We start from the raw sequence: 23,872 nt of genomic DNA, 5'->3' as shown, positions 1-23,872 counted from the left end.
GCAACTCTTCAGGTTTAAATCCACCAACCTGACTGGTCGGACACTTCACCGTAGATCAGAATCTTTCCGAATGATCACAAAAGTCAGAGTTTCTTTTCTCAAAGTGTGGAGGTTTTCATTCTGCTTTGCTCTGTCTTCTGACAGCAACAGATTCCCTGGCAACCTGTGTGGACTTTGGGAACCTGGACTACAATGGCAGTCAACCTGAGCAAGAACGGTTCGGCTCTGATGGCCGCCTATAAGAAAGTGGTGGATGCCAAGACAGACACGGACTGGTAAACTGGTTCTGTTGAAAGCAAAAGCAACAAGACCTTCTTGTTTTCTTCAGTTCTCATCTGTTAATTTTGTGCTTTTAGGGCTCTGTTCACCTATGAAGGCAACAGTAACGACCTTCGACTGGCAGAGACAGGAGGTGAGAGCTCATGATGATCTATGGATCTACATCGCTGTGATGTACAATAGGAAAAACAAGTATTTGATTCTGCTGCACCACTGAGTTTCCACACTTTCAGAGACTGGATAGATCTGTAAACTTTATTGTTGCTACGCCTCAACTGTGAGGGACAGAATCCAGAAGTAATAAAAAACATCACATTGGATGAGTTTTTATTTTTCTTCTAACTGGAATTTTAGAGTTTTTCAGCAGTTGTGAATCTATCCTTTTAGATTCACAACAACTGAATCTAAATAACGCTGAGTGGCAGATACACACACCAGCATTTTTTAATTTCTGTCTTCAGCACATTGCCAGTTCTCATAAACCTAACTGTTTAGATTGCTGAGGTGTCCGGTCCAACAAGGGAACCCGGCAGCTCAATCCCACTGAGCACACTTCAGCTTCACTGTTTGGTTGAGCTCTATCTTTACAACAAGAGATCAGAGCAGTGCCCATATTGCTGCAGGCAAAACACCAGTTCCTCTATCCATTGTCCCCTGCAGGCTCCCATCACTCCTAAACAAAACACCAATATACTCAAGTTGGGTTTATAGTAAACAGAATGGAGCATTCCTCTTAATCTGGTTGGGATCCATGGTCTCAGACTGAAATGAGTCATTCTTGTCCAAGTCTTTTTTTAACTACACTTATTGATGTTTGTTGATTTAAGGTTTTTTTTTTTTGGCTAATCTTGCATTTGAAAGAGCCTGGCTATTGCTTTCCTGTACAATTCCACTCAAAAGGTTCTCACTTCCAGTGCAGTCTGGGTTTTCTCCCCATTACTCTGATTGTCTCCGGTTGACTTATGACTGAGCCAATCAGCAAACAGAAGGATAAATTGTGAATGATGACGTCAAAAGCTTATTCTATAAAAGCAGCAGAAATCTAATGTTGCATTAGAGCGGCGGCTCTCAGCCCTGGTGCTCGGAGAATTAGGTGTTTAATTGTCGTTTGCATTGTATCTGGTCTGCTGGAACAGGAAAACATCTAAACCATCAGGATAGTAGTCCTGCTTGGTCCAGTGTTGGGACCCACTGTATTAGAGAAACATAAGGTGGTGTTAAATAACAGATTTCTGTTCTGGTGTGTGTTCAGGTGGAGGCTTGGAGGAGTTGGTGGAAGAGCTGAACAGTGGAAAGGTCATGTATGCCTTCTGTCGAGTCCCAGACCCTAACTCTGGTCTGCCTAAATATGTCCTTATAAACTGGGTGAGTCACACACACGCAGACACACGCCCACACCCGCACACACACAGATTCCCATAATACAACAGGAGAAGAAAGTTATTAAAATCAGTAATCCCGTAATTTCTTACTATTGTGCACGCCTAATTTTAAAAAGAAAAAAAATAATTGCACATATAGACAGCACTTTTTCACGAGCTGCAGCCAGGAGTCCAAGCATGAGAAATTTACAGAGGAAGATTTTTTAACTTTTATTTAAATATTGTGCAGTAACATACACTAATATGAACCTCAAATGATTTTTCAGAACAGCGTCTGTAACATGGCTGCTCAATAAAATACAGTAACCTACCAGTAATTTCATAGACCTCTATCTTCAGCTTCCTCCTGCACAGAAACCACTAAGTCGTCTTCTTTAACCAGGGGATCTGCTTCTTAACTTTGGGTCAGGTTGTTTGGATTGGATACTAAACCAAATCATCATTTGAAAACTCCATTTGTTACTTATCTTATGTTGTCTTAGATAAAACTTTGTTTCATGTACCAAGACATCAAAGAGTGGCAAAAAAGCTAAAGTTGAAAAAGCTTGTAGAGCAAACACTTCATAGCACAGTCTAACCTCGACAAGACAGGCTGGTTTTAGCTTTCCAGTTAATTCACAAAAACATTGTGACATAGGTTTTCATTTTCTGTCAATAATAATGCAAAACCTGATGAAAAAGCACATGTAGATTATGAATGTCTGTATTTGTAGACTGGTGAAGGGGTGAAGGACTCTCGTAAAGGAATGTGTGCCAACCATCTCAGCGCCATAGCAAATTTTTTGAAGGTAGGTGTGATTCTGCTATGTTGTGATTGGATGGTTTGAAAGCAGCTATGTTTCCTGTCACCTTCCCTCTAACATCTTGATGTGATTGATCTTAGGGAGCTCACGTTACCATAAACGCTCGAACAGAGGAGGACGTGGAGCCAGAGACCATCTTGACTAAAGTCGCGAAAGCCTCAGGAGCCAACTATAACTTTCACAAACAGCAAAATTACATTGATGCACCAAGAGGACCAGTGGTGAGAGGAGACACAAAACTCCCAAGGACATACAAAACCATACTGTCTTAAAGTTTCTTTTGTCTTCAGACCCTTTGTCAGCAATTTCACCGCTGCTGTTCAGACTTTGTCACAGACATGGTGAAATCCTAACACATGATAAATGGCCTGTACTTATTAACACTTTATCAAGTCTAGAGAACTCCAAAGCACTTCACGCTACATTCAGTCATTCATGCACACTTTCACACACTGGTGGTCGTAGCCACAGCAGTCCTGAGGCAGTCTAGCTGCTATACACCAGCAGGCAAGGCGGACACAACAAGACACAACAGCCAGAATCGAACCAGCAACCTGTCAACTGCAGAATGAGCTCCTATCACTGTCACCACCATCGTCCCATGAGTTCCAGAATGAGTTCTATTGGAAGGCTTAAGCATAGTGGAAACATTTAGATTTGATACAACCAAATACTAAACATAAAGCCAGTTATAGACAGTCTAACTAAATCAAGCTAATATAGGATAACCCTCTAAAGAAAGAATAAATGGCTAAATAAAGAAAATCACTCAAAAAATGTACTCATCCATAGATCAGATGACCTGTTTATCTTTTTCTCTGAAAAAGAGATCTTGAGGTGTTCTGTAGAATTTGCTGATACTGTATATATGTTAAATTGAGTGACCAATGTGGAATTCTTCTTTTGAAATTGAGAACTTCTCGGGACATGATTTGATTTGTATTAAGGATGATATTTCAAGATAGTACTTGGAAATATAATTTGCACTTTAAACAGTCTAACTAAATCATGACCTTTCAGTTTTAGAAAGGTTATGTGCCACAACTTCAATTTTTTTTTTCTTGGCAATTTGCAACTTTACAAAAAAGGTGGAGCAAAATCAGTAATTGTAGGCTGCAACAATCACAAAAAACATCATAACATTCTGGAGAGACTGACTGTTGCTTCACTCGTGATGACTCCACCTCTACCCTTTGTTTTGACTATTTGTTTTGAGCTCTTTGTGCTCAGCACTTTTTGCCAGTCAATGTAGAAATTTTCACATGTTCAACCAATTTCTCCTTTGCTTGTATACCAGGGTTCTGTCTACAGAAAAGTCAATGCTGCAGAGGAAATCCAGCAAACCAACAAGGATAACTTCTGGGACCAGGCTCAGGTTTGTTCCTTCATACACAACCAGCAGTCTTACAAACACAAGCATCTGCATCTGCAAATGTGACAAATGTCTTTTCTCAGCGGGATGAGGAGTTACGTCGAAAGGAGGAGAGAAAGAGAGCAGAGCAGGAGAGGCAGAACGCGGAGAAGGAAAGGAAGGAGTTGGATGAGAAACAGGCAAAAGAGAGGGAGAGAAGAACGAAGGAGAGAGCTCATCAGCTTGAACTAGAGAGGTGAGTTAGAACTACACAGTAACATGCAAACCAAGCAGCTAACGACGCTCAGTGGGGATGTTTGTATGCTTGTGCATGGCAGGACCCTTCAAAATAAAAGAGATGAAGAGAATAGAGATGGCACATGGCATCTGGCAGATGGCAGGACCCTTCAGGATAAAAGAGATGAAGAGAATAGAGATGGGGAGCAACAACGACCGGTGAGTTAAGCTGTTACTATTAAGCTGAACGGTTGGTAATAAAGGTATAGTACTGCATATTTTTATGAAGATCTGATACCAAATAAATACAATGCCAGTATACTGATAATGACACTTTTTGTTATTTTATTTTGATATAATATCAAATGTCTGACCCTTAGGTTCTGTTGTGGTTTTTCATTTTAATTATTTTATTAAAACCTGGGACATAAATTGGACAAAGTCTATGTCAACAAAATACTTTAATAACATGTTAATATGAAAAACTAAGCAAGCGTTTGTGTATTTTTTCATAGATAAAGTGCAAAAAATTATCATTTGAGAGAAAATCAGAACAAAATCTTTTTTTCAGGCAGCGTTAAAAAAAACTATAATACAAAAATAAGCAACAGTTTCAAAACAGAACCTTAAACTAAAACAACAGTCTTACTGCGTTAGTATCAATCCAATACTCATACCAGCTTGGTATTAATATTAATGTAGACACTAGTAATCAATATAATATAGAGGTTTTAGTGAGGAACACTGAGTAGCAATGAGCCTTTATACTGGGGCGTTGGTGGAAATGACTAAGCAGCCAGAAGGACACAATGGGGCCAGTCTGCAGCCACTGGGCAAGAGGCTTGGTTCACTCTGGACAGAACGCCAGGACATCACAGCTGGTATTGTAGCAGGTACATTTTCCACAGAACAGTAATTATTAGGAATAATTACTGGAACTAACATGACCAATCAATCAATCAATCAATCAATCAATCAATCATGTACAGCACATTTCAGCAACAAGGTAGTTCAAAGTGCTTCAAATCATAAAAACACAAAATAAAAAGTCATAAAAACATCACACAGTCATTAATTGAGAAACTGGTGACAAACTTTACATTTTGAACTGAGCCATCATCAATATCATCATTATATATCAAAATGTTGGTCAATGTTCCATTTATTATGGTTATAAAGCAACTCTGGACAGGTGGGTTTTTAGTCTGGACTTAAAGGAGCTCAGTGTTTCTGCATTCGTGAAGTTTTCTGAAAGTTTGTTCCAGATGTGTGGTTCATAGCAGCTGAATGCTGCTTCTCCATGTTTGGTTCTGGATGCTGAGCAGAACTAGAACCAGAAGACCTGAGAGGTCTGGAAGGTTGATACGACAACATCAGATCTTTAATGTACTGTGGTGCTAAGCCGTTCAGTGATTTATAAACTAACAGTATTTTAAAGTCTATTCTCCCAGTCAAAGGACTGTAACTGGCTGATGTTCTCTATCTTCCTGGTTTTAGTCAGAACTCCAGCAGCAGCGTCCTGGATCAGCTGCAGCTGGAGGATTGATTTGTTAGTTAGACCTGTAGAGACACTGTTGCAACACCCAATAATAAAACTGCTGTTATGGTAGTATTTATCAATATTTACCAAACAGGTATTTATTTCCCCAAACTTTTGACACTGTGTAAAACTGACCAAAACACCTACATTTCTGTTGCATTTGTTTTTGTGTACTAATCTTTGTGCTCAGTACGTTTTTCCAGGAAATGTAGAAATTGTCACAACATGTTCACCAGTTTCTAATGTGCTTGTATACCAGGGTTCTGTCTACAGAAAAGTCAATGCTGCAGAGGAAATCCAGCAAACCAACAAGGATAACTTCTGGGACCAGGCTCAGGTTTGTTCCTTCATACACAACCAGCAGTCTTACAAACACAAGCATCTGCATCTGCAAATGTGACAAATGTCTTTTCTCAGCGGGATGAGGAGTTACGTCGAAAGGAGGAGAGAAAGAGAGCAGAGCAGGAGAGGCAGAACGCGGAGAAGGAAAGGAAGGAGTTGGATGAGAAACAGGCAAAAGAGAGGGAGAGAAGAACGAAGGAGAGAGCTCATCAGATTGAACTAGAGAGGTGAGTTAGAACTACACAGTAACATGCAAACCAAGCAGCTAACGACGCTCAGTGGGGATGTTTGTATGCTTGTGCATGGCAGGACCCTTCAAAATAAAAGAGATGAAGAGGAAAGAGAAAGGGAGCAACAGCGACTGGTGAGTGAAAACATTAAGGATGTGACTGAAGGTCTTTAAGGTCTATATACCAGGCTGGTTTTCTCTGGTGGGTTTCCTTCTCCCCTTGTCCTAAATTCTGCACCTGCTGAAAGAAATCAAGCAAATAAGAAGTGAAGTGTTGGATGCAATGGGAGACACATTTGAGTGTAAATTCTTCACTGAAAAGTAACAGAAACAACAACCAGGATAGTTGAGGTGGTCCAGGCAGCATGACTGGGTAAATCTAAAGCATCTATGGTAAATGCCATTTATCAGCTGTTCAGGTATCTGCTCATCCAGCACATCTGTGGCATGTACTGGACACCAAAACATCCCATCTACAGTCTACATCTCAACTTGGCTGCTGTTTGATTTCTCTGGGGATGCAAAGTAGACTTGAACCAGAAGACCTGAGTGGTCTGGAAGGTTGTTATAGCAACAGCAACTGGTCTTTAATGTATTTTAATAGAGAACCGTTCAGTGATTTATAAACATTTAGAAAGGCAAAAAGTATCAAAGTGAAAACTGAGGATGTGTAAATAAGACAAGTACAATAAGTAAAGACAAGTACAGTCTTACACTTCCACTGTGTGGATTATCTCTTCCTCACTGGTCTTCCCCCAGTCGATGTTTCCTGTTATTAGAGTTCTTGGTTCAGAGTGAGAGTTCCAGGACATTTTACATATGATATTTAATTTTTTTTAATTCTTATGTTCTTCTGCAGATAATGGATTTAACTTTCTTGTCCCTGTTGTAGAATGAGCAGGAAAATTCGAAGAAGGTAACAGGAATCCACGCTGCAGCATCTGTGCAGAAAGCTAATGTGAGTATGGCTGACTATCTGTAGCTCATTAAAAACACTTGTATTCACTAACCACTGAATCCGGATATTCAAATCCTTTGCATGAACACAGGCGTACAGAATCCAGCAGCTAGACATGCAGACGTGCTTCTCAAACGTTTGAGAAAGAATGGGTCGCCCTCCAGAGTTCAGTAAAGTCCAGCTTGGTATCATGATATTATGATACCTGTGGAAAAAGTCTTGAAATTTCCTCACTACTAAATATTCCATCAGGCTCAGAGGCGTCACTGAGCAGTCGAGACATGTACTCTGTAGTAATGAATTATGCCACTTTCTGACCTCCACATCATGTTATAAAGTATAAAGTTATTCCCTAATCAACAACATACCTGGTGTGTTACCTTGATAGTTCAGTGCATGTTTAATCTCCATGGCAACCATTCAGCTGTGCAAAACTCCTGCGTGCACCTCGCCTCGCCCTCAAGCCGAAGCTCCTCCTCAGAGATTCAGTTTCTAAGTTTCTGCCTCGCAGAGCAGCCCTCCCTCACTGAGCTCCTTCAGACTAGCCACCAGCAGTTAGCAAACTGTGCAGCTGCTGAGCTTACTATATAATCTTTAATAGAGGAGCCATGTTGTGATGACTTCCTGAAGGTGGAGTTTCAGAAAGAGCAGGAGTTTGTAAAGAGAACGAGGCCCAATTTCAAGTCATTAAATCAGGAAGCAAAATTTCCTTCATGTCATATTTGATATGTACAGAATTTTTATCAAAACAGATTGTAGCGTAGTTACATAAAATGGCAACATGTGCAGGAAAAATACATTAACTTTAACAATTCAAAATACCACTTTATCCAGCAGGATTAGAAAACAACACCACAGTGACAAGTTCAGAACATTCTGAAATTGGAGGTAAAACTTGTGGTTTAAGCTTCCAACTCTGAAATCATTTCAATATCCTGCACCGTTTTGCAGGCCTTAGATCATTTAAAGGTTTGTGATTGGCTTTAATCTAAACGTACTATTGCAGATAAACTCTCCTTTAGATTTTCAGATTCTAACAGGTCATGTGTCTTTTCCTTCATTCACAGGAGGCAAAGTCACTGATTTCTCAGAGAGCCTTCAATCCCAGAGACATCTTCAAGCAGAAGGAGCAGAGCTTTGAGGCCAACACACCATCTCCTGCTACATCCAGGCCAGGTCAGAAACACAACAAGCTGACACTCAGAGGGGGGCAGAGTGCTCACAAATTGTATTCAAGTAAGAGTAGCACTACTTCAACATATTTTTATTTAAGTAACCATAAAAAGTGGCCGTCCAAGAAATGACTCAAGGAAGAGTAAAAAAGTATTTGGTAAAACGTCTATTCAAGAGTAACTGATCAATTTATCAACCATTTAATATTTAAAAGTTACATAATCAGATGGACCAAAATATAAAGTAAGTTTGATGTTTTAAGGACTAAAATGACAATAATTCATATAAAAAAAACAACAACAAAAAGCTAAATCAAACAAAAGAAAAATTTTCAAAATCAATTTCTTTCAATATAAAACTTATGAAGCTTTAACAAAAACTGCAGGTCTGTGTTTGTGTCTGGTGAATTTTTGGTTAAAACATGTTTGTTCTTCATTCAGTGGATAAAGAATCCAAAAATCTTTACTGACTTAAGAGCGATTTCATAATAAAATGACTCAAGTAAAAGTAGAAAGTACAGCGTAGTAAAAATACTCCTAAAAGTAAAATTTTTTCCAAAGAAAGTTGCTCAAGTAAATGTAACTAGTGACTACAGCACCTCTACTGACACTAAGTCACCTGTAGCAGAATGAATGGTTGATGTTCCTGTTTTTACCCTCAGGGAAGCTCCAAAGTACGTTTCTGTCTCAGAAATCGTTTGAGCCTGAAGAAGTGGTGAAGCCTCAGAGTCCTCCGCCGAACGCCCACTACCCAGTGACCAACCCCTTCTCCTCAGCCACACCTGTACTGCCTTCACTTCCTGCTACAGCTTTCTCGCCCACCCTCCAAGAGACGGTGACTTCACATGAGCAGCCTGCAGGTCAGACTCACTTCTTGTTGAGCTCCATATATGCAGGTGTCAGTAATTTAATCATGATCACTTCCATGCAGGCATGATTAGCCTGGATCAAAATAATGTCAAATGTCAGCAAATGGCTGCTAGAAATACTGCAGCAGTTTTCTGCACTGAACTTTTATTTTTGAATGCAACTAGTTACATTCAAAAAGTTTGTGTTTGGATAATTTGTCTTTTTGCCTGTCGCTGCACAGTTAATCTGGTTGTTTTATGTTTGCAAGTATTTCTAGACCTTTAAGATGGCTTCTCCTGAACGCATCCCAGCTACTTATGGTAGCTGCACCACCGTTGGCGAGCCGAGGCTGTACTGTGTTGAGTTGAATGTCTCCATTTTTCTCCTGTCTGAATACAGAGGAGGGTTCCACTGAGGAGGCAGAATGGTCAGATGAGTTTGATGATGCAGATGAAATGACTCCAGGTATGACGGCAGTAAGATCACCAAACATCATGTTGACCTTTTACACCCCAAAATGCATCATTTGTGTTTTCCTTTCAAGTTCTGTTAAACATGAGCTAAAAAGCTCAACACTGCTAACACTCAGTGGGAGGTCAGTCGGTCTAGGTTTGATTCCAGCTTCCTGTTGTCACATGTTTAAAATTATAACTTTGTTGTGCTTTCTTTCTTGAACAATGACAATAAAATAAGGATTTACTTACCAATAAGCTGCCTGCTTATTGGTGTCTAAATGTTTGTGTATTTGTGATTGGTGAGTTTGACAGGAAAACCACAATATCAGTTCACTCCATTCACCGTTCAGGTCTCTTTATAGAAAATCCAACCTCTGATACAGTTTTCTTCCAATTTTATAAGTCAACGTAGAGTCCCCAGTGCCAGGAAACCAAGTTAGTCTGCTGAAGAATGAAAAACGATACGTTTTTATGGCATCTCATGGAAAAGAAAATAACATTTTTAATCTCCACACTGAAGGAGCCAAGTGGTTAAAGAAATTGCTATTGACAATTGATGCTTACTCACGAGTTTACTGCGGCGTCACCGTGAAAAGTTAAACAGCAATATTTAGGTTGTCACAGAAAAAATGTGGGAGTTTGTTTGTCAAAGACGTATTCTCACCATGTCATTCACATAGTTATAATTATCAGAGTTCCAAACTAAATATTTCATTCATAAGCAAACATCAGTTTCTCCCAAGACATACAGTGTCATTTGCGGTTGTTAAAAAAATGATAGAAATTATTTTGCAAGGCAGCTTAAAGCATGACTCCAAACCAGTGAGAAGAGAGACATTTTGGTTCTCCAGGTTCTTCCTACACCAGACTTAACATCCTTTCTGAGGCGGTCATATGACCAGACAGCCAGAGAAATCCCCTCTGCATCTGGAAAATGTTTTCTCTGTAATTACTCTGTTGCCATGTTTATTCATTCCTGTCATTCTCCCACAGTTGAAAGTCCAGTTCAGCAGGATCTGTACCAGAGTCCAGATCCAGTTGGCACTGCTGACAATCTGTATGAGAATATTTACCAGGATCCAACAGAGGTGGGTCTGCTCTGTGTGTCAAAGGATGGGTCACACCTGGACATCCACTAGTCTTTGTGGCCTGTCTGGATGACAGTAATGGTGTTTATGTGCTTTCAGCTTATTGTCATGGTTTCCATATCATTTGCACAGATTTCTCTGTGTTTGGAGCCTTTAAATATAATGAAATACTTTTGATGTTTCTGATTTTTATTCTCAGGACTATAATAATCCAGGTGATGGAGAACAGCAGCAGTACAGAGCCAGGGCTTTGTATGACTACCAGGCTGGTAAGGAAACACATCATGCTTGTTTTAATGCTGGGGTTGTACAGATACTGAAGGTTGTGACGCTGCTGCAGAGTCACTTTACAGTTTACAGTACAAACTATCCCTCACTGTTTGCTTCCTGCTCTGTTATTCCTCTCATGTTCTGGTTTCCAGCTTTTGTAAATGTTTTGGACTCCATTCATTAAGTTGTGGTCCATATGATGTCCCGTTCTGCTGTCTGCACTTTGGTTCTACTCCTTCATCCCACCTGGCAGTTTAAAGGCAATACTCAGTAGATGTGGCATTGAAGAATGTAAAAAAATAATAAAAAATCTCTCATTATTCTGGCATTTAGTAAATAGAAATAAGTTTGTTGACACCAGGTGAACTCACACTGAGATGTCTTTTTAAAGTAGTGTATGTAAACTCCTGGTTTCATCTGTGTATCCAGATTATTGAAAAATGTTATCTGACAGATCAGTCACAAAAGCATGCAAGTTAAAAAAGTTTTAAACAAATGAAAGATAACAGCACCTGGACTACTAAGCTTTCCATTTTTTCCCTGGATTGCCTGTCGTCCACAGCTGATGATACTGAGATCACCTTTGACCCGGATGACATCATAACAGAGATAGAGATGCTGGATGAAGGCTGGTGGAGAGGCTATGGACCTGATGGAAACTACGGCCTGTTCCCTGCCAACTACGTGGAGCTCCTCAATGACTAAACAGTGGCAGTCCTGATATGAAAATGGATTATTAACTTTTTCTTGTCTTTGTTTACCACCCGCTTGGAAAATAAATGAATAAAATGTTATCAATCTTCAGTCTCACGCTGCAGTGCTCCCTTAAAGGAAACTGTCTATTTCTTGTTAAAGTTCTTCTTCAAATCAAATGTGACCAACACTGTGAATCTGGTTGCGGAAGAACAATGTTCTTACCCAACAACTGTTTTTACCCAACAGTTGTATGTTGGGTAAAAATACAACTAACCTGAAATGACATCTGCAGACAAGTCGCCCAGATCCCCATAAAAAACTAAGAATTTTAGGGCAAACATATTAGCTAATATTGTGTTCTTTGCTGTGCTAAAATATACCACCACTTTTCTGTTAAGTTACTGTTAGAGGCTAAAATCAGCTGTGTTTGGCCTGACTCAAATGCAACCAAAAATGCGAGATGTGTGCAGTCAAAAATGATGTAGGAAACAAAAAGCTTTAAGTTACTGAAGGTTTTACCAGGTTCTCATGTGACCCAAGTTGGTAATCAGTGGAGCTAAAGCTAAATGGATGACCAGTTACCACCATGGAAGATGAGGACTTTGTTTTTATAATGGGAGTAATAGATGGAAAGTTGACTGTTCAAAAGAAAAACACAAAAACAAGCATTCTAATAGACAATTATTATGAAAGTGAAATAGAAAATAAATCCGTAAATATTGTTTGCTACCCAGAAAGTTTCTGTCTGCATTGACTTATGGATGGAAAAAGGGTCTGACTGCATCATTCCTGGCTGTAAGCTCATGGAAATTTGTGTTCAACGAAGTAAACCAGAGCACATATTGTTGACCCTTGAACCTGCACCGCATCCGCACACTGCAGAGCCAATCAAAATATGTGTGGAAAAATGTATATATGAAAAAGAGAAAGTCATCACAACATCTCTGACGACTAAATTATGACTAAAACATAATGACTGTGACTATGACTTTTTACTATGGTTGATATTGCATAAGATACCCAACAAATAGTCCAATTTAAATGTTTCCTTTAGACAGACATTACCTGTTCAAGAGTTCTTGGTTCTCTAATCTGAATAAGAGATCACCCCCAAAGTCCAGCAGCACACATTTCTCTGCCTGACGCATCTCTTCTGTGACTAGCCACTAGGAAAAAAACATAAAAGTCCTTTGCAGTATTCATAGCGTCTAAAACAGTGGGGTTTGTGGAGTTTCGGATTCCTAGTCCCGCCTAAATCTTTTGACCTTACTTGATGAAAATCAACATTTTGAGATGCAGTAATCTCACTGCCATTTTGTGTTTGGATTTTACAACATTCGTGTTTTTCAGAATTTCTCACAGATATTTGCAGCTGTTCTTCAACAGGTTTTTTCCTTTTCATCCAGGTAGCCTGGTACAAACCAGCCCCTTGTTCTACGCTGCACTTCTCTTTGTCCAGAGGGCCTGACTTCTCAGCAGTTCAGAAACAATTGCTTCCTAGACCATTTCCATACAGTATAATATATTGGTTTTGTCATGATTATGTGTTTTGGTCCTAAATGGAGAGAGGCTAACATGTTGAGTAGTTGATGACAGTTTTACACAACAGGGAACGTAGAACATGAAACTAACATTAAACTAGAGTAACAAAGAAAGGATGAAACTAAAGAAAAACAAGAAACAGGACTGCTCTTATCACAGAACAACAAAGAGTAGTGATGAAACTAAATCAAAGTGCAAAACACTCAGCAGCCCTGGATCCTAACAGCTTTGGTATAAATGTACCATAATGCCCACCGGAAATAGGAAATCACCAAACAATAATCTGTGTTGCATTTTTATGTGCAAATGAAATGAAATCAGACTTGTACAGGACTTTTCAGGACCCTCAAATACGCTTTACAATGAAATCAGTCATTCCCATTCAAGCACACATTGACATGCTACTGCTTTGTAGCCACAGCTGCCCTGAGGCAGCCTGACAGAAAGGTGACTGCTGCTGCCTCCTGCTGAAGTTGAACATTCACGTAGCCTACAATGTTTAACAGAATCCTGTGACTGTGTTTCTGAAAGGTGTTCTAATTTTGTTGTAGTTTCTTAGTTTGAAATGAGCATCAAATAGTGTAGCATCAACCTGGAGATGTACTATAGACCTATTTGTTTGAATTAGTATTCGACTGCGTTATAACTAGTTTTATAACCAGCATGCACTGCACTGCGCATGTTGCCTGCAGAAAGCAAGCAAGAATACATTATTCTAACTGGTTAAGCTATTTACAGGTAGGCTAATAAAATTGTGCAGATCACCCAGCGCAGCTCTTTGGTATCTGCAGATGTCAGATGTTTCCTTTCTAGTACAGCATCTCTGTATCTAGCATTGCCTTCCATTCAGCCTGCTGCATTTTATCTTATCACCTACCTTGACGGCTGCAGCTACATGTTCTTTTCTCCGCTAAATGAAATCAAAGTAGGGAAAAAAGCTATGTAATTTGTCCTTTGCATGCATCAACTTATATTTTTTTTATAAAAAAATAGTTTTAGAAAAGCCCTATTCCAGTGTCAATGCTCACCATAGCTACATTTGTCTTTAGAGCAACTTGATGCGTCTCTGTGAGAACTGATGATTTTACCATGAACAAAATAGTTTTCATATTCCAAGTAAGTGACGTCCACCAGCCACTAAGGTTTAGGACTTTCTTTCTAATCATCTGTCCACTCACGTGTTTGGATCATTAAGACATAACCAATTCACTAATTCCGATTTGGCAGCATAACTTGTTTTATTCTGCTGTGATAAACAGTTGTAATGTTCTGACAACATGCCGACTAATGTTAAAATAGCAAGATAAATGGGGGTACCATGACAACCAGTGGCTGTTTAAAGGCCGAATGACTCTCTTTGTAGTAAAGTTGTGCTCACATCCGCTGCCTTTAAAAACAAATAATCCCTCTATACAGAGAAAACTATTTTTATTATATTGATAAAATATTTAAACACGGAAGTGTTATCTTGAAGACTCTAATAATGTGGCGCTCAAGACACCTTTTTCTTAACAGAAACGTGTCCATTTCGCACTTGCTAGGTATGCTATTTGACTAGCTATTTCAGAAAGGTGAGTGTGGCAAATAACATTTCAATAAATTATTATATTATATCTTATAATAACGATTATAAAACAGAGTAGGTTTTATGATAAAAACATAATTAAAAATTTATTTCTAAAGAAAAAAACTAAGTCAGTATTTTTATTTTTACATTTTTTCTATCGTCTTCAACGTTGTGAAGCTCCTGGTGGCCGCCCAGGGGCCGCGACCCCCTCTTGAAAAACGCTCTTAGCTCACACAGACGACTGGTATAAAAACAAACAGAAGGTGGCAGCAGTTCGCTTTTGAGTCGTTTAGCCCGCAACAAACAAAACATCGAAGAATACCAGCCCTCAACAGGAAAACATGGCGTCAAGGTTACTGCTCCGCACCGCGTTCAGAGCCACAACGAGCTGCCGAGCTGCCCGGTGTCCGGCTCTGAGGCGCTGCATGTCTGCTGGAGGTGAGGACGGGACTTCGGTTAGACGTAGTTAGAAGAAATGAAATGAAATTCATGGCGGCGGACCGCTTTCTGTTTCTTCCTTGATAGATACCGGGCTTCATAAGGAAATTGTCCATTTCTGTTAATATCGTTCCATCTAGTTTGCTTCTCTTTCTAAAAAGCCACATCGTTTAATTGTTAGAACAAGTAGGAACTTGTGTTTATTTCGGCTAGTTTTGAAAATAATGAAATAGGTTTTCAAATAGTATTTTGTTTTCATGAGAAACGTCACATTGAATGCAGAGCAAAAAGCTGATGACTGGTGCTCAACATATTGCAACTATATTTCCAGAAAATATTGTTATAATATGTATTTGAGAGAACAGATAATGAGATTTTAGGGGTATATTGTGACGACTAAAATGGTCAGAACTCGTTTCACTCGTTTTGCAAAGTTTTACAAAACCTGCAATAGATACACTGTCAACAGTATCAGTTGTTTTAAATATTAAACTGCCCTTCCTTGTCTTACTGTTGGCATTTATATATTTCTAATGTCTGTTTTTGTTACTTCTGTTGTCTTAAATATGGTGACGTGTGCTGCTGCCTTTCTTGCCCAGGTCAGTCTTCTGAAAGAGGTTTTGATCTCAGTGGTTTTTTTTTTATCTGCTTAAATAAATGTCATTTAGTTGGAACACAGAAACAGAATTTGTTACTTTTAAGGTCTCTGACTTTTTAGGGCAGAATTCCTCATTTTTACTTGAATCATAGTAATTAAAATGTAGCATTACATTTACCGAACAAAAAAACAGCAACTGTTGAATGATCTCATTAATGTTGTTGTCACCATCACTGCATGTTACTAAAATGAATGCTACCTGAGCTACATAAGTGAATAATTTGCTGCTCCACCAGGCATTCCCACTGATGAGGAGCAGGCCACGGGACTGGAGAAGGCCATCATGAAGGCCATGAAGGAGGGAACAGTGAGTGTTACAATCAGCAGTGCAGAAACATGACATAAAAAAATCCCGACAAATTTTACAAATATTCTGCGGAGTTCTGCATGTGTAGAGTCAGCTGTATGAATCTGCTTCAGGGGCTTTGATTGATAAAACATGAACAAAAACGAGTTCTTTTACATTTTCACATCATTATCATCTTCCTCTTCTCCTTGCAGGATCCTTACAGCATGATGAAGCCAAAGAGCTACGCTGGCTCCAAGTCGGACCCCCACCTGGTTCCTTCCATCACCAACAAGAGGGTTGTGGGCTGTATCTGTAAGTCCTCCTGTAGCAGCTCGCTGTGGGGAGCGATTGCACATACGCTCATAACGATGTCTGCCTTCATCCTCTGTGCAGGTGAGGAAGACAACACCGCCATCATCTGGTTCTGGCTTCATGAGGGCGAGCCCCAGCGCTGCCCCTCCTGTGGTGCCCACTACAAACTGGTGCCTCATGAGCTGCCCCACTAGCCTCCAGCCCTGTAACCTGTACAGATGTGTGTGTTTACGCCTTCAGCACTCATCTGTACCTTTTTTTGTTTAGCTTTTTTTGTTGCAATATTCATTCCTCCTTCAGAACAAGAAGAGTGAGATTATCCACGCCCTGCAGGATGTTTCCAGCTCGGCGTACTTCCTGGTCCGCTCGTCTTGTTCTGTTGTTCTACTTGATCTACCTGCTGACCTCATCAGTCTTTGCTTTACATGTTACATTTCCACACAGATACACTGTGTTTGGAAGACTCAGGCAGTTTACTCTGGTTTGTGTGCTGTACGCTGTCAAAATGGGTCCACTTTACTGCTGTTATTCCACCAATAAACATTAACAACTCCTTTTCATGGATGTCTCTTTGGCACTAATATATTACATGTTTTATCTGATAAATATGTTACAGTTAATGGTACACATGCAAAAACATGACAGGAAGAATTGATAGCTGCACTGTGAAGCCAGGAGTAAAAATGTGCATATCAGAAAATTCCTCAATCGTTCTACAATCAGATTTTACTGTCAAACTATTATAATAAAATGAATTCAAAGTCGTCTTGTCAACCAACACATTTGTCGACAAGACGGAGTAGTTGGGTTTTGGACTTTGAAGATGTGAGATCTGTTCTGGTTTTCCACAAGCTTCACTCAGAGCAGCTTTCATCTCAATCAGTTCTCTTAACAAAGAGATCGTAAGACAACAAGATATCAGTTTCTGCCATTAACCTGTTTCTTGCAGAATTGTTTAAATTCCATTGCATTAGAGGAGTTTTGAACATGTTTAAGGTAGCCTATATACCGTAATGATCTTAAAAAGTATACTGATGGATGTAGCAATACAAATTCTATAATTTATTCCAGATTTTGAATTATGTTTGCTGAAACAATAATCAATTATCTGCATTTACAACAGCGACAATCATTAGCCTGCAGTGGGTGGAGTAAGATGGGGTGAAACAGTGCACAGATTCAAAGGCAGCCATAGAAAACTTGAAAGCTACAGGAAATAGCAGAAGATCTTTCAGAAATACAATTTATTCCTGGGCAGAATAGATAGTTCTGTTGGATTACTCAAAGTGAAACATAAAAAAAACAAAAACTTGCAGAACAATGAATGTAAAGAAGCTATTAAAGTTAGGAATAAAGCATGTAGAATGTTAAAATTAAATCATTCACTTGATAATTTAATATTATATAAAAAAAGCACAGTCTAAAGTTAAGAGAATAGTTAAATTATCTAAAAAGAATTATTGGAGGCGTTTTTGTTGTACAATTGGAACAGAAGTTAAAGTAAACGAGATCTGGGGACTGATTAGAAAGATGGGAGGAATTCGAAGGGATTTTTCTTTACCTATAATTAAAGATAACCAGTGTGAAGCTAAAACAAACAAGGAAAAGCAGAGATGTTTGCTAGGTCCTTTGTGAAAGTGCATAGTTCTCAAAATTTATCAAATGAAGAATTATCATGGAGATTGAAAATGATTGATGATAATAAAGAGATTTTAAATAGGAAAGAGCTAGATGGAGGTGTTTTAGATAAAGATTTTACATTGTTTGCAATGAATAGAGCTTTGATTGGAGTTAATACATCTCCAGGTAAAGATGCTATAGGATGATTGAACAGTTATCAGATGTTGCTAAAGGAATAGTGGGGTAAATTATTCAGATATTTATGCTATACAAAATGGAACTCCACAAGGTAGTGTATGTAGTCCATTGCTTTTTAATATAATGATTAATGATATTTTTGATAATATAGATTTTAGAATTAGTAAAGCATTATATGCAGATGATGGGGCATTATGGGTGAGAGGAGGCAATATTAGTAATTTAAAAAATAGAATGTAATCAGCAATTAATAGGATAGAAAGATGGTCACATGAATGGGGGTTTCATTTGTCTGTTGAGACACAAGTAATATGTTTTTCAAGGAAAAGGGTTAATCCTACAGTAGATCTTAGACTATATGGGCATAAATTGAAGCAGGTAAATATCGTAAGGTACCTAGGAGTATGGTTTGATGTAAAACTTTCATTTAAGATACATATACAAAAGATTATTGATAAATGTAATAAAGGTATTAATATTTTGAGATGTTTGTTAGGGAATGATTGGGGGGGGCGTCAAGCACATCTTTGAAAAGATTGTATGATGTTTTAATTCGATCTGTGTTGGACTCTGGATGTATTGTTTATAAGTCAGCTGCAGATTCTTTGTTATTAGATTTAGATAGAATCCAAGCTAAAGCTCTCAGGAAATGTTGTGGTGCTTTTAGAACGTCTCCAATTCCTGCTCTTCAGGTGACAACTGGAGAAATGCCTCTGGACATAAGGTGGATGAAACTGTCAACAAATTATTGGTTACAATTACAAGGGCATGAGGAAAATCACCTACTAAACAGGTATTCAGATAATGTTGGGAGTATGGCCATGACATTAGGAGTTTGGGATGGGAAGGAAATATTTATGCAGATCATTTGGGGATAAATAATATAGCATGCTGTAAAACTGTAATTAAATCTAAAATTGCTCCATGGTTATTTGAATCGCCAATAGTAAATTTAGAAACCAAAAAATAGAAAAGTCCTGTGGAGGTATTTATCCAATTATTCAGCAGTATTTATAAATAATGTATGAAAATATGACACAAATATATACAGATGCATCAAAAGAGGAAAATGGTAAAACAGGAGTAGCAGTTTATATTCCGAAACAAAAAGATTTTAAAAAGAAGAACAACGGATAATTTATAAATTTTTTCAGCAGAGATGTTGGCAATTATTTTGGCATTGCAATGGCTGCTGGAGGTGAAGCCAGTAAGGTAGTTATCTGTTCAGATTCAATGTCTTGCTTAACCAGTATTATAAGTGGAAAATCTGAAAGCTGTCAAGATATTTTAGATGAAGTTACTTATTTGATAAATAGTATAAAGCAACAAAAGATATGTATTCAATTCACAAGGGTTCCAGCACATAAAGGAATTGTAGGTAATGAAAAAGGAGATAAGTTGGCTAGAGAAGCAGTTAAGGCAAGAGAAATTGAATATGATGTCCCACTAAGTAGAGCAGAAATAAAAGTAATTATTAAAGATAAAATAAATAATGTATGGCAGGAGAGATGGAATTTAAAAGAAAGAGGAAAGCATTTACATAAAATATAGAAGGAGGTAATCATAAGAAATAATAGTATAATGAATGGGAGAGAGGAAATATGGATTAACAGATTGAGGATTGGGCATACTAGTTTAAATAGTGGTTTAAAAATAATAGGGAAACATCCATCAGGTGATTGTTGTTATTGAGGGGAAACAGAAGGAGTAGAACATGTGTTAATTTATTGTAGAAAATATATATAAAAGAGAGGAAAGAACTGGAAAAGTTAATGGGGAGTTCAGTAACTATGGCTAATTTATTAGTGAAGCATCAATCACATGATATAATTCAAGCACTTATTAGATATTTAAAAGATACAAAATTTGCTGAGAGAATTTAGTATGTATGTGTGTGTGAGTGTATAAGTATGTAGATAATTTAGTTATTTTAAGATTTGAAGATATATAAGAAAAATGAATTTCTGAATTACATCTCCGTCCAGTTGATGGCGGTAATACACAAAGTTTGTTGACTGCCAGAAAACGCTATAGAAGAAGAAGACGAAGAAGAAGAAGAAGAAGTCCATTAATCTTTACTGGGTGACAACCGTACATTGAAGGAGAAATGGCTGCAAGGTTACTGCTGCGCTCCGGGCTGAGAGCCGTGACAACCTGCCGGGCTGTCCGGGCTCCGGCTCTGAGCCGCAGCATGGCGGCTGGAGGTGAGGCCGACACGGACACAACCATTCAGATAACAGACTGAAGTGTTAGCTAGGCTAGTCCGTCTGACCGCGGAACGCTTTCTCTTCCAAGTTCTGCCAGGACACGTTCGGTTCTTGTAGTAAAAACCCGCTAAATCTCTTGGGTTGTAATAAGTTCATTTTCTGTTTGTCTGTGTTCAGCTGGTTTTGAATATCCAGATGTTCTTAAATAAAGCTAGGGGCTAACCTGCTACTTAGCATTAGGCTAACAGTGACAGCAAAGAGGTCAGTCTGGGTTTAGGTGGTTCTGTTGGTCATCTGCTTTACATTTGTTTCTATTCAGACCCAAACCCAGCTCCCAGGAAGGTGATTGCTCGGGTCTTATCGTGGCCGTTTTGATCGCTGTTCTAAACATAATAGTTTATATTTGACTCCTAGTTTCTTGTAGTTTATTCATAGTTCTGTGAAATTATGAGTGAGCGGTTCTGTGGTACATCCCGAGTTTCCTCCTTTGTCATGTTGGTGCTTCCAGGCATTCCCACTGATGAGGAGCAGGCCACTGGGCTGGAGAAGGTCATCATGAAGGCCATGAAGGAGGGAAAGGTAACATCACATTACAGCATGTAGTTATGATTTACACTTAGCATAACTAAGTGTAAAGCATAACTTTAGATGAAACTATATTCTGTGAAATAATTCCTTAGAAGAAGACTTTCCTTTAAGAGATAGATATATGTCCTACCTGCTTATTTTTCAGGTTTTGTACTGAAGAAAAAACCCCTTAAATTGATCATTCATTAGTTGTGAAGATAAAAGTTTTATTTTGGTCCTTAGTGAGATCACTTCCTGGTACAGCATTGCCAGGAAGTGGCAGTTAATCAAAGCTGATTAAAAGTTGAGTTTATAATCGTAGATTAAATTTTTTAAATAAACTGAAAAGTATCTTAAACATCTGATTTCAGTTGTCACTATATAAACATGCTAATAGGCAGGTTAAAATGTGTTAAACCCATTTTAGGAACACAACAGTGAATCTTCAGATGTTGTCCTTGTTTTGACACTGCAGTGATATTGCTGGCTGTTATTGGTCATCTTGTTTTACAGCAACATGCTGGTGTTGTATTTCAAATCCTGACCTACCAAGTTTATAACCATCATAGCAAGATTGCCACTGTTCAGGTTCATAAACCCAAACAGTTGAGTTATTTATTGTAATGGTCTCAGGGCCTCACAGGAAGCCCACATCACTAACTCTCCACCACCGTACTATGAAGTTTTTTTTGTTTGTTTGTTTTCTGGAGTTTCTTTAATTAGATTGTTGTGGCCGATGTCTGATCTCGGATTTTCGTGAAGAACAATGAAATATTTTTAGCCTCGTTTTCCTGTCTGAGTGATCATTGCTAGGATCATAGCCAGTATCACACCATGACTGAGAGAGCAGTGTCTGTAACACAGTGTCTTACTGTTTGGCTCTCGTGTTCAAACTTTTCCCCGTTCAGCACAGAGCTGCTTCCAGCCTGACCTGGTGGAGCGTTGGCGTGGCACTGACCAGCTGCTAACGCTCAGGGCTGTTCAGGCTGAAAACTTCCAGATTCCGGTCGTGCTGAGCAATATGGTGGAAAATTTATCACGCTATAAGAATTTCGTATCAGTCAATACAGATAATTATTGATTCGTTTTTTTTGTTTTAAATGTCTGAAACACAGCCATGCTAGTGAGGTCGCTTCCTGTTTTCTCTCCACTGCATTTTTCTTTATGTTTCAACAGTCATGAGACTCTGTGATAAAACTTGAAACTGCTCCTGTGCAAGTTGTGCAACAGGTTGTTGCTAGGTAACCAAAGAGTTAGTTAGCTGATGCCACTCACCGTGAGAGGTTGAGCAACTAAAGTCTCTCCTCTGCCTACATCCCCCAGAATGCTGAGAGATTCTGGATCGAAGTTCCACATCTAGTGACATGGACCAGCTCTCTGTTATAATTTATTATTAGATTTATTATCTAGCCTCAGCTTCCAGCTGTCAGCTTATTTCTCAGTGTGTATCTCGTTGTTTCCATGGCGATACTTGCTCTTATCTTAATTAGATCATCCATTACTAAGGAAACCTCTTTATTTGTTGATGTAATGTTTGTTGTCAGGCTGTTTTCAGAACCCTGAACGCAGCTGAGACCAAACTCTTGAAGAGACCATTAGACCTACCTTCATCATCATCTTCCTCTTCTCCTTGCAGGATCCTTACAGCATGATGAAGCCAAAGAGCTACGCTGGCTCCAAGTCGGACCCCCACCTGGTTCCCTCCATCACTAACAAGAGGGTTGTGGGCTGTATCTGTAAGTCACAGTAACAGAATTATTAAATATATTTCTAACATGACAGAAACGAAGCCAGCTCTATAAAATCACAGTTCAGCTGTTCAGCAGCCTCAACTTCCAGATTTCTGCCTCATGTCTTTATTTTCTCTGTGCAGGTGAGGAAGACAACACCGCCATCATCTGGTTCTGGCTTCATGAGGGCGAGCCCCAGCGCTGCCCCTCCTGTGGTGCCCACTACAAACTGGTGCCCCATAACCTCCCCCACTAACTTAAAACAAAGTATTTTAGTAGATGTATTTACAGTACAAATTTGGCTTCTCTTTGAAATGTTAATTTTATCTCCGGACCAAGAAAACTCAGAGTGTTTTAAGTTTTCACTGTGCTTGAAGATGCTGTCCTTTTGTTGTTTGGGCTCGGTGTATTTCCTGGTCTGATGTCGTTTATCTGGTCTGTTTTAGCACTTGATCTACCTTTTAACCTCAGCTTTGGCTTCACACGTTACATTTCCAAACAGCTCAGATGTGTTTTGGGACCTTCAGCTTCAGTTTACATTGACTGTACTGTATGATGTTACATTCGGACCACTCCTACTGTTGAGCCAATAAAGTACTGAACTCATATATGTGTGTGTGTGTGTGTGTGTGTTTGTCTGCTTCAGGTTGAGCTCTGCTCAGATTTTGTATTTTTTTTTCAATCAGATTGAAGACAATAGTTGTGTTTCCATTGACCATAAAATTGCGCAATTTGACATTTTGAAAATAAAACTTCTGAATTATAACATGGCAATTTTGCACCAAACGTGTTGGCTCTAGGAGGAGTTGGCTTATTTTGCGAAACTGCGATGGAAACATTTTTTTCGCATCACAAGTCAAAACAACTGGTTGTTACTACTGGTGCAAACCACAAAGAAGAAAACAGGAAGTAGCTTGTTTTTTAATGACTTGTCGTGGACAAACTAGATATTGATGCAGTTTCCTCTGGACTTTGTTGGTTCAGAATGAAACCACTAAAGTTCTGAATCAACTAGGTTCTCATTAAAACTACAAAAAGCTTAACCTGGACTAAAGTGATAGTCTACATTTTTCTGCACTCTGACCCAGGATCA

General features: G+C 38.9%; 3 protein-coding genes across 4 annotated transcripts; all 3 read left to right on the top strand.

The window, feature by feature from the left end:
- On the top strand, positions 1–11,759 carry LOC102230752 (drebrin-like protein A). 2 transcript variants are annotated; one of them, XM_023337818.1, is made up of 18 exons: positions 1–275; positions 357–412; positions 1,532–1,644; positions 2,375–2,449; positions 2,545–2,685; positions 3,762–3,839; positions 3,920–4,071; positions 4,217–4,271; positions 5,852–5,929; positions 6,010–6,161; positions 6,244–6,298; positions 7,056–7,121; positions 8,189–8,297; positions 8,956–9,153; positions 9,542–9,607; positions 10,591–10,685; positions 10,885–10,954; positions 11,518–11,759. In XM_023337818.1, exons 1-18 carry the CDS (start codon positions 193–195, stop codon positions 11,658–11,660), a joined length of 1,785 nt encoding a protein of 594 aa, XP_023193586.1. In that variant the 5' UTR covers positions 1–192; the 3' UTR covers positions 11,661–11,759. The 2 variants fall into 2 exon arrangements, with proteins under 2 accessions (XP_023193586.1, XP_023193585.1); XM_023337817.1 differs by having other exon boundaries at positions 4–275; positions 4,154–4,271.
- A 3,307-nt stretch (positions 11,760–15,066) lies between these two features.
- Positions 15,067–17,017, top strand: LOC102229541 (cytochrome c oxidase subunit 5B, mitochondrial-like). Its single transcript, XM_005812589.3, has 4 exons — positions 15,067–15,198; positions 16,093–16,163; positions 16,358–16,457; positions 16,539–17,017. The coding sequence occupies exons 1-4, from the start codon at positions 15,102–15,104 to the stop codon at positions 16,649–16,651; spliced, it is 381 nt and encodes a 126-aa protein (XP_005812646.1). The 5' UTR covers positions 15,067–15,101; the 3' UTR covers positions 16,652–17,017.
- Positions 17,018–20,279: 3,262 nt separating this feature from the next.
- Positions 20,280–23,387, top strand: LOC102229283 (cytochrome c oxidase subunit 5B, mitochondrial-like). The gene is made up of 4 exons (XM_005812588.3): positions 20,280–20,479; positions 20,991–21,061; positions 22,686–22,785; positions 22,923–23,387. The coding sequence occupies exons 1-4, from the start codon at positions 20,383–20,385 to the stop codon at positions 23,033–23,035; spliced, it is 381 nt and encodes a 126-aa protein (XP_005812645.1). The 5' UTR covers positions 20,280–20,382; the 3' UTR covers positions 23,036–23,387.
- Positions 23,388–23,872: the final 485 nt, after the last annotated feature.

This window comes from Xiphophorus maculatus, chromosome 8 (assembly GCF_002775205.1).
Source record: "Xiphophorus maculatus strain JP 163 A chromosome 8, X_maculatus-5.0-male, whole genome shotgun sequence".
NCBI classification, from domain to species: domain Eukaryota; kingdom Metazoa; phylum Chordata; class Actinopteri; order Cyprinodontiformes; family Poeciliidae; genus Xiphophorus; species Xiphophorus maculatus.
The sequence above is the reverse complement of the archived record's forward strand: the minus strand, read 5'-3'. Positions and strand labels throughout refer to the sequence as shown.